The sequence below is a fragment of the Clarias gariepinus genome, chromosome 22 (assembly GCF_024256425.1).
Source record: "Clarias gariepinus isolate MV-2021 ecotype Netherlands chromosome 22, CGAR_prim_01v2, whole genome shotgun sequence".
NCBI lineage: Eukaryota > Metazoa > Chordata > Actinopteri > Siluriformes > Clariidae > Clarias > Clarias gariepinus.
Window position 1 is genome coordinate 25037127 of NC_071121.1, and position 11545 is coordinate 25048671.

Consider the following 11545-nt stretch of genomic DNA (forward strand, 5'->3'; position numbering starts at 1 on the left):
TCCGAATGTATATTCTGAGTCTCGGAGGACACGGACTGACTCTGAAAGCCATCAATAATTTAATTGTCCAGTTTAAGCATCTGTTTTTCTTGCTTTGCTGCTCCTGAGAAAATGTCACCATTACACAGTATATCACTATCATATTTATCCATCGCACAGCTTTGTGTGGTCCGTCAGTTGGAAGATGTGTCGAAACCCTTCATCGGAGACATGTTGCAGACTTTCTTCAGTGTTATTGTATCGGGCGGGGTATCTTTTTGAAATTGAATTATTTTCCCGGCTGTGACCACGAGCAGCTACGAGACGCGCTTAAAAAACGCCTCCTTGTCCTCCTCAAAGAGTCGATCCGAGGACGTCAGCGAGGTGCTACGCTGCAAAAATGCTACCCGAGGGGAGCTCAAAAACAAGCAATTAAAAAATGCCTGGTACATGACTGACTCCATGTGCACTGATGTGTATTTTGGCAGTGTGAAATTGTTTTGTCAAGTGCTGGAATATTGTATGCTTGGAGTTTGGAGACATTTAGCACCACAATTGTTTGGAGTGTATACACTGTACGCCCCAGTCTGCACACAAAGAACTTTCACAACAGCTAATTTTTGCTTATGGTTACTAGTGGTGGAGAATAATTCAAATGCATGTCTATTTTAAAACACACAAAGCCAACCTGGACAGCTTTTTGAAACTGCTGCGTATCCTAGTGCTGTCTGCTGTCCTTCGCATGCACAAGCTCGAAAATGCTGATGATTTTCCTACAAAAATTACTCCTGCCGCTTCTGCTAAGGGTTTTTCCAGAACAATTAGCACTGTATAATATACACTTGTAGAAAAGTAATGCTTTATGTTTTTGCTGTGCGGTGTCCCTTTTAAAGGTTTCTTCTTCATGCTGTGTCATGATTTCTCAGGGAGTTTTCCCTTGCCACTCTTTAGGAATAAATCTATATCCATATTAATGCCTGCACATCGTGTAAAGCTGATATGTGTATATGTATCTGAGTGGATAAATCACATCGATTTTTTGATTCATATTCTAATCCCAGATTCACGAGATATTCGACTGTCCTGCATGTGACAAAAAGTTCATCTCAACCAATCAGCTGAAGCGGCATATGATCACACATTCAGGTATGTTCAAACAAAGACAGACAGAAAAACCTCCCTGGGAAACCAGCTACACGACTTCTTTTGTGCGTGTGTGTGTTTGTATGTGTGTGTGTTTGGCCACCAGAGAAGCGACCCTATACTTGTGAGATCTGCAACCGCAGCTTTAAGCGCTTGGACCAGGTGACAGCTCATAAAATCATCCACAGCGAGGACAAACCATATAAGTGCAAGCTGTGCTGGAAAGAGTTTGCTCACCGCAACGTCTACAAGAACCACAAAAAGGTGTGTGTATGTGTTTCCAGGGAGATCATCAAGTGTGTATTTGCTTCTTGCTGCCAGATTTCCAAGGATAAGCCCTGGCTCTGTGATGATCCTGACCCTGAAGATGATGAGCGTGTCACCATGAGTACATACTTGCCCAAGCGCAATTAGTTGGGATTGATTTGGATTAATCCTAAAATTCCATTTTTTGGCACCCCACAATAATATCTAAAGCTTTTCTTATGTAGTAGTACTTTTCTTTGAAATATTATAAACTATATATATACATATAATACATATATATATTCAACATTTCATGCACGCTGTCAGAGACAGAGCTCCAAGAAACCTGAAAGGCACAAAACATGAATTTCAGCATGACATATGGCTACATTAAACTGTCAGACAGTGGCACTGGATTTAATACTGCTCATGGGTAGATCCGATATCACGTGACAAAAAACGGCCTTAAGCCCAAGGTCAGAACTGTAATTGAGACACAGTGTTGTAGGCAAACTCCACCCGACATAGACAGCTCCTAAATCTTTCTGGCGTTCTGGTGTTTAATCCTCATTACGCACAAATAATTCAGCTCTGATTAGTTCTCAGAGACAGAGGCAGGCTGAGGAACAAACGGAAGATGAGAGAGGAAGTAAGACGCAGGCAGCACACCCAGACAGACAGATTGGTTGAGAAATAAGGAAGCTGTAAGCCTCTTATCTTAATGGAGATCATCAGTTCAATCAGCCACTGTGGAGCCCGAGCCAAAGCCGCAGCCAAGCCCTGACCCCTCTTGAGTCCGTATGACCTTCGACCTTTACTCCTGTGCAAAGTGTCAACCCCAAAAGCTCAGAGTTCAGAGAAAGAGATAGATAATTGCCTGTCAATCTATTCACAGGGCTGTTATTGCCAGGGGTCCAAGCACTCGAATTAATTTCTGTAGTACTTCTTTATTACCGTGGCTTTAGTAGGTGTTTTCTAACAACACTTCTTTCTCTCTCTCTTTCCTTTTTTCCCCTCACCTTACTTCAGACCCACTCAGAGGAGAGGCCATTTCAGTGTGAGGAGTGTAAGGCTCTGTTCCGGACACCGTTTTCCCTCCAGCGCCATCTCCTCATCCATAACAGTAAGAGACATGGTGTAAGATCCAACTGTGCGTCAGTGTGTCCTGAGAAACTCTTTGCCTTGGGTTTGCCCTCTAAATGATCCTGCACATTTATTGTTCATGCCAAATGTTCATGAACAGCTTTCTCCCAGGTCTCTCGCTTCAGCAGGATAAGGAGTTATTTGGTTTGAAAATATAAGCACTAGATACCTTCTCTAAACACATACTGTTTCATTTACTAATACAGAATATTGCTGATGTAATCCACTTACACACTTACGTTTTTGCTAAGGGATCAGACAAGGTCCAATGTCACACTGAGTGCTCATTACAGATTCAATATAGGGTGTGTTTAAACTACAGGAACCTTTGTAAAAACTCATGACCTGCTCTAGGAGCTATAGCAATAACAAATTCATTGTTGTTGTTTGTATTACTAGGTGAGTCACTGTGAAACTAAATATCCGTGTATAACATTTTTCACCCTATTTCGATTAAGGGCGGTGCTATAAACAGTAAAAAACTTTTTTAGGACAAACGCCAGGCTTGATTGATTCAGACAGCCGTTTTGAACAAAACACTGCCGCAAATGACACACTTTTAACCTGGTGTACCTTTAAAATGGTACACAATAAGTTAGAATGCTAGCATGCAACTTGCTGCATGATCTAGCTAGCTAAAATATCTAAAAATACCAAATTACATAATCATTGATCTCACAGATTTACCAAATATATTTATGTTTTTGGTTAAACAACCAACAACAAACACTAATATTTTCTCTCACTGATATTTAACTTTGAATGCATAACATATATATTTGAATGAAAATTTTGTTCGGCTCTAATGGTTAAGACTCTTGGGTACTGATTGGAAGGTCAGGGGTTCAAGCCCTAGCACCGCCTGGTTGCCGCTGTTGAGCCCATCAGCAAGGCCCTTAACTCTTCTAGGGGCCCCTCCAGGGGTGCTGTATGATGGCTAACCCTGCTCTTTGACCCCAGCTAAATGGGATATGCGAAAAGATAGTTTCACTGAGCTGTAGAATATATGTGACGAATAATTGAATATTAGAACTGGAATAAGGGCCCCATTGTCCAGCTTCCACATTAGTAGTATTGTTCCGTAGCCAAATACACTTTTGTATCCACACTCGTCGATACAACAGAATTGGGCACTCGAGCCATAGTGGTAGGTGTTTAGTATGTCATGCAGAAGGATAAAATGGGAGGGTTGCAGGAGGATGGGCATCCGGCGTTGCCATGCTTGTATGTGTGGACCGGATGGTCCGCTGTGGTGACGCCTTGCCAGGAGCAGCCAAAAGAGTGTGCATCTAGTTAACCACCAGTAAATACAAAGAAGATATGAGGGAATTGACCATTGGGTTATGCCTAATATTATTCATAATTTGAAGACAATATCAATAGACAATGTTGAGTTTTCATACCGAAGTTTAACCCTGCCCTAGTACATCAGACTGTACAGGAGAGCACCAACATAAGTGTCCAAACTACTCGAACCACATGTCTTTTTAGTTTAAAATAAAATTATTACAGTTAAGTTATGAATAATTGGCTTCGTATAACAAAACACACAGTGTAATTACACTTGGAACTGAACGCATAGTGAGAGTGAGATTAAGATGAAATAATTGAAACTTACAGTATATTTATATAAATGTACAGGGATAGTGGAAACCTTAAAGTGTCAGAGGATTGAACATTTACCCTGGATATGTTGGAAAACTATAAAAGAACATACTTTTGTAATTGTAGTTTAGCATCGAGGGAGTGAGATGAAACAATCAGGAATATCAACATTTACCTTAGAAATCTTTGTAAATGATTAAGAAAATACTTTTATGATGATAAAATCACTTTATACTTATACTTAGCATTTTGTGCTAAAGGTACAGATATAGTAGAAGCATAATACAAGTGTTAGGAGAATAAATATTTACCTCAGACATTTTGGAAAAAACAGTTTAAGAGAAAACATAATGTAATTACAGTTAGCATTGAGGACGTGAGATGAAATGATCAAGAATATCAACTTTTACTTCAGGTCTCTTTGTGAATGATTAACAAAATGCTTTTTGTGATGATAAAAAAACCCCACAGTCCTAATTAGAATCATAATTATACTTAGCATTTGATGCTAAAAAACATAGATAATAGGAAAGAGTTAAAATAATCAGTAATATCAACGTTCACCTCAGGTGTGTTGGCAAATGGTTGAAAGAAAATATGATGACAATCAGTATAATTATACTTAGCATTTTATGCTAAAGGAACAGCGATAGTGGAAGAATAATTAAAGTGTCAGGAGAATGAAGATTTACCTCAGATATTTTGGTGAACTATAAAAGAAAGGACTATAAGTAAAAACATAATGTATTCGCAATTAGCATTAAGGAAGTGAAAACTGCCAAGTTTTATCTCAGATAACTTTGTAAATGTGTAAGAAAATATTTTTTAATTAAACAAAAGTAAAAAAAAAATCCTGTAAAAAAATTACTTAGCAAAATTACTTAGCATTTATCAAATATACATCTATCAAATAAACTTAGCATTTTTTGCTAAAGGATACTGGAAACAACATTAAATGTCAATATGGCCATATCAACTTTTACCTCAGGTGTGTTGGACTATGATTAAAAAGAACCTTAATATTATGACAATCACAGCATAATTGTACTTAGTGGAAACAACATAACTGTCAGGAATATGAACACTGACCCCAGATATGTTTGTGTATTATAAATAAAAATCAGTTTTAATAAATTAAATAATGTAATTGCACTTAGCACTGATTGCTAAAGGTACAGATATAGTGGAAAAATCATAAACTTATCAAGATTGTGAACAGTTACCTCAAATATGTTGTAAACTATAAAGGAAAAAAAAACTCTTTATTTAATTGCACTCGGCATTGACTGGAATGGGAATATTAACTTTTACAGTACTTTGGATATGTTCACAAATTATTAAGAAAATGCATTAATGCACAAACACAAACACAAGTTGATTAGGTATAAAGATAATGTAAACAAGATAAAATAATAGTTTACTTTTTGTCATTTCTTTCAGGTTTGTTGGTAAATAGTTTTTGGTATAAAAAAAAAAATAAATAAAATAAATAAATAAAAATGTCAGGAATGTCAACATTTACCTCAGATACACTGGAAAGTTTGAAAGTAAGAAAATGCTTTAAACACAAAAACTGAACGGTAATGCTGCAATCAAGACAAAATTGTCAGGAATATCAACAATTACCTCAGTTTTACCTCAGAGGATATTTAGCATAGTTAGCACTGACAGCGAGAAGAAATCCGGGAAACGTTATTTCATCAACTCCTGTACTCATCAAACCCCACTTTGTCTGCCTTTTGAGTCATTCCCACCCAAATATGTATTGTGTGTGTGTGTGTGTGTGTGTGTGTGTGTGAGGGGAGCTGGCAGGACAGAACTGCCCTATGCTCCCTCCCAGTCTAGACCGATGACACAGAGATTATAGAGCCGCAGGCATTTCCTGCTGTCCTCCCGGGGCAGATGGTCACGCCCCTCCGACCTTGCCGGAGTGTGATGGTCTTCCCCATCACACACACAGACTCACCCATACACACAGAAAAAAAGAAGGAAGGAGCCTTAATAAAGTAATCCTATTTACTGGTGATGTACGGTACACTGATATTAAAAAGTACCAGGCTACTAGAATTTTTATAAACCACTGTCCTGAAATAATAGATACTTTCACATTTAGGAGACGCTCTTATCCAGAGCGATTTTTATCTCATTATACATCTGGGCAGTTGAGGGTTAAGGGCCTTGCTCAAGGGCCCAACAGTGGCAACTTGCTGGTTGTGGGGTTTGAATCTGGGATCTCCTGAACCGTAGTCCAATGCCTTAACCACTGAGCTACCCCTGGCCCACTATGCGCTTGGTTATATGGTCTGACTAATAGTGATCAGCACAGCGCTGACAGCAGTGACGTGTGTTTGTGAGGTATCCGTGATGGTTGATTGGTAATACCTTCCAAATAGTGCAACAGAAATTCATTTTTATGGTGTTACATTATCAAAAATCATTAAAAATTTTCCAATCTCTCTTTTTCAAACAACATGACACAGCTGGTGTTTTTTTTCTCCCTAATAACAGCTGTTTTAAGAAAATCAGTAAAACATAGACTGTTTTTTGTGCGTGTGCGTTTCTTTATCAAATATTTTCAATCATCGGCGAAATTGTCAATCACTGATGTAATAATAACCGACATTTAATCAACATTAAATTCATGTTTAATACATTTATTTTGATGGAATTTTTTTTTTACAGAATTTTATTTTGTAAAATGTATTAGTTAATTAAATTAACTAAATTAAGTTATTTTTTTCTGAATAATTCAATTATTATTATTATTTTTTTTTATTATTATTATTATTATTAATAATATTGTTTGATTATTTATTTGTGTAGCACTTTAAGCAATAGACATTGTCATTAAGCAGCTTCACAGAAGTCCAGGTGTAAATTTAAAGTCCTAATAAGCAAGCCACAGGATTATAAAAAGGTCATAAGGTACGTATGGACAGGTCTTTAATCTAATATAATAAAATGTTATTTAAATTTAATAATAAAATACATCGGAGCAGTGTCCAATATGTAACCGTGTCAACAAAAACAAATTATAGTAGCATGTAGTGAGTACAGACAAAGAAGAAAACCTTTTTTTTTTCTAGATGAGATAAAAATGAGGCATGTCATAGATTTTTTTTCCTAATGTATAGTCAGGAGAACATGGTAAAACATCCAGTTCTAAAGCGTTTACTTGTATATTATATTACACATACATTTCAGGGTCTCTTGAACAGCACATCCCACTTCAGTGGAGTGAGTAACTGTGTTAGCGAGTCTCTTCGGTCTTACTGATTAACTGAATCTTTGATGAACAAAAGTGTTCCTTTTAAAGTAGACCCCGTGCAACAGTAATAAGTGATTCAAGATGCTTTTTATTTCTGTTTGTGAAAACGTCCCGCTGCACGATTGGAGCCGTTTGGAGTCTGGTCCAAACCCTAAAGAGCGTGATGAATGTAGGAAACACTTTCACATAGAGCAGATCGTGGGGTGGTGTTTTTTTTTTTCTTTTTTTTTTTTTTTCTGTGGTAGCGGTTAAGCGACTGTGCCAGCACCCAGAAGGTTGTGAGGTCAAATTCCAAAACCCCAGAACAAGACGTTTAACATACAACTTGCTAATTTAAACAATTAAAAGGATGTGAAAGTAGCGTTTGGGGCAGGGTTTGAGATTCTGAAGACGGTTGGATTAAAAAAAACAATCCGTCAATAAATAATTATACATTTTTATGGAAAGCTGTATTGCATTGTCTTAAATCTTATTTAAACTGACCACATTTGTCCTTCCATATCATGCTCAATGCAGTTCCAAGCCATTCCTAGAAACCTTATATGGGGAAATGAGTCTGGCTCTGGTATAGTATTTGCTGCCTTTTTTTATTGTTTGCAACCCAGAGCAGAGAGCAGAGTTTTAACAGACACGCAGACATTTTTTTTTCCACCGTCCATATTTCTGTGGAACGTTTCCATTATTTTGTGGTGTTCTATAAAATTGAAGCGAGGCAGAGGCAGGCTTTTGAAGGAGATCCTTTAAGCCACTGCGGCTTCACGAAAAGAATTGCACAGGCTCCTTACTTCGGTCTTATTTGTCGGCCACCCCATTTTTCTTTCTCGTCCCTTCCTGCCCGCCCTTTACTGTAGACATGAGTGCAGACGCCTGTGTCCTTCAGCATGAAAAATAGCTCGGTGAGAATAATAGAACAATTTCCAAAGCTAGACAGACACTTGGGGCGGCAAAGTGGCTCCCACAATGCCGTCGGGACACAAAAATGGCAGTGGTTGAAGAAGCTTTCAGGAGCGGGACAAAAGCAGCCTCGCGCCCTTTGTGTGGGAAGAAGAGGAAATCGTTCCTTCTTCAGGGATGTCTCACGTCTTGTTGTTTCTTTATGTCCAGGTGAGAGGACGTTCAAGTGCGACCAGTGCGACGCCACGTTTAAACGCAAGGACACACTGAATGTACACATACAGGTGGTGCATGACGGGCACAAGAAGTACAAGTGTGACCTGTGCGAGAAAGCCTTCGTCACTCCATCTGTGCTCAAAAGCCACAAGAAGGTACAGTATATCTATAGATTTTACTTTATTTGTAGGCTTTATAATGATGTGAATATCTCACGCCAGTGGTCTCTTGGTGCAGGCTTCTTCACACCTCTGTTGAATTCTTTATTATGATTGGTCAGGTGCTGTAGAGTGGCTTTCTGTAATATCACTTTCAATGTGTTTATATATAATGTTTTCATGGTGTGTGGCAGTGTTTATCACTGTGGTTCAATTCCCGTCTTAGGGTTTGTGTGCATGTTCTCCACGTGCTTGGGGTGAGTTCCTCTGGGTACTCTATTTTCCTCCCACAGTTCCAAAGGCATGCAGATTAGGGTAACTGGCGTTCAAATTAGCCGGGATCGTGTATGTACCCCACATTGTGCCCCGAGTCCCCGTACAGGATAAGCTTCCATGGTAACAGCAAATTTGCATGACGTGCCGACTGATCAGTCAGATTGTAAAAAATGTAATTTAACAAAGAAAATGTGAAGTCGATACGGTGAAGATTCAGAGCTGTTTGAGGAGTCGGCGGTTTTGCTAACAGTAAGTTTTCTCAGCAGGACGTTTATCAGGACATTTCGGGAACATGACAAGCTGTGTAACTTTGAGTTTTTTTGTAAACAATTAAGAGTGGGAAAAAAAAGGGGTGAAGGTTTTTTTTTAATAGCTACAATAACATAAACCGTTAGGTACAACTTAACATTAATTGTTGCTATAGTATAAATGATTAAAAAAAAAGATAGTTCAAGAAGAAATTTTGAGTTGCAGTGGTGTTTGTCTATAATACCACGTCTATATGTGTTTTAATCCCCTCGGTAGTGTTGAGCATGTGTAGAGCATGTCAGTATTTTCCGAGATTACATCAGATGTTTTCTGAAGTGATTGATGGCCCTTAATTGATGCAAGGAAAAACAAGAAAACACAAGGTCAAATAAAGGTCGTGTTACGGTTGGTGTTTGGTTGTTAAGGTCGTTTACTTAAAACACAATATCGGAAACAACTTTGTTTTTGAAAGTTTAAATGACTTTGATAAAATTGTGTTGGAATAAAGTTGAATGAATGAATGACCTCAAAACTCAAGAGCATTTTTGCCGCATAATGTCTGTTCATACAATATTTAAATTACATAACGTCTGATTTTATAGAACTGATCTAGGACGTCAAGCAGCACGTACCTGCACAACCTTGTCATGGTCATACTGACCAGCTTTTTCTCCTCTGACTGTTTCCTGATGTAATAGTTTGCTACATTGCAGTATTTTTTATTTTTATTTTATTGTGGTTGTTGTTTCAAACAATTAGGGCTTTGGGTTTCTAATTGGAAGGTCGTGGGTTTAAGCACCAGTACCGACAGGCTTCCACTGTTGAGCCCTTAAACAAGGCACTTACCCCATCTGCTCCAGGGGTGCTGTATCCTGACTCAAATTTTCTAACTGAGATATGCCTAAAAAAACATTTTAAACATCACAAAAGCATTTCACTATGCTGTTAGGTACATTTTACCTTTGTCTTATTAGGTTCCTGGTGGACGAGTGGCTAGCACTTATCCCCTCATCACTGTGGCTCGGGTTCGAACCCTAGTCCCAAGTCACACTCACTCTCACTCTCACTCATCCTCTATAGTGCTCCATCTGTACAGGGTCACAGGATGCCAACTCTGTGCACAAGGCGGGGTACACCCTATACTGGTTGCCAGTCCATTGCAGGGCACAAGTGCACACACTCACGCACTACAGGCAATTTGGAAACACCGATTACTTTAATCTGCAAGTCTTTGGACTGTGGGAGGAAACCGAGAGGAAACCCACCACACATGGGGTGAACATGCAAACTCCATAAGAGGGACCCTGAATGTGCGAGGCCACAGTGCTAACCACTATGCCAACGACAACTAAAAAAAGAAACAGAATAACATGATCAAGGATGTAATTCCGTAAGGAAGACTAAATAATTCTATTTTGAAGTTGTATTCGCAACATTCATGCCGTCCTCTCAGTGTCTTTCAGTCAACGTCAGTCCAACGATATCCGATCGGAGTTAATTCTAACTTCCAAAAGCAACCTGATACTAGTGGTTTCGACAAACCAGACATTCCTGTGTAAATATTTTTGTTAAACTCTTCCCATCCCTTCCATTCACTGGCCAGTCAACCCACCAATCAGAGCTTAGATTTACTACTCAATTTTTATTTCCTTTGCTTGTTTTGTTTTTGTTTGAGTTTGTCATGACCGTTTAGGATTTTCATGTCCATCTAGAACGACTGTCATTTTTTGCATTGAAGCCTGCGTTTAATATCCTCTCTCACACTGAGCGCAGTCTGACAGCAAGTCCGTCTGTTGGGATTCCTGTCGTCTCCTGTCAGCTGGATCAGCGGCGTAGGGCTTTCAAAGAGCCCGGAGATTAAAAGCACTGAGCTTTGACGGCTTATTATCAGACCCGAGATCAGATGGAAATTAAGCTCCTGGAGGATTGCATTAGTGGTGTGGGGGAAGCTAGATTTGAGTGCAAAAGTTTGTACACCCTAAAGACAGACTGCAAATGTATTGTGGTATCGTTGTGGTTAATCGTTTGTAGTTAAAAGCTCCACACGCACACACACACACACACACACGCACACGCACACACATGCACAGCTCATAAAGTGAAAGTATGAACGACCAGTTTGAGAATTTCATCAGTTAGTATCTTTCCACCTTTAAATGGATCCATCAGTAAAGCCATCTCAAGCACCTGACACACACACACACACACATACTCATGCATAGCTCCAAACATGCACGTCTAGCAAATTGCCTTGTGTACACTCTACTGGAGTGTTGTTTATAACACAGAGAGAAGCTGAGCCTTTTAGCCTGACTACTTAAACTGATAATAACACACACACACACACACATACACATACACACACACA

At 38.9% G+C, this 11545-nt stretch overlaps 1 protein-coding gene across 2 annotated transcripts in view; it reads left to right on the forward strand.

Moving 5' to 3' along the window:
• Window positions 1-11545, forward strand: part of prdm5 (PR domain containing 5) — a 57116-nt gene that overhangs the window by 18735 nt on the left and 26836 nt on the right. For both annotated transcript variants that reach the window (XM_053482955.1, XM_053482956.1), the window contains exons 9-12: window positions 1041-1125; window positions 1229-1386; window positions 2398-2491; window positions 8489-8649. In XM_053482955.1, coding sequence (XP_053338930.1) covers window positions 1041-1125; window positions 1229-1386; window positions 2398-2491; window positions 8489-8649 — 498 coding nt within the window. The remainder of the gene's footprint in view (window positions 1-1040; window positions 1126-1228; window positions 1387-2397; window positions 2492-8488; window positions 8650-11545) is intronic.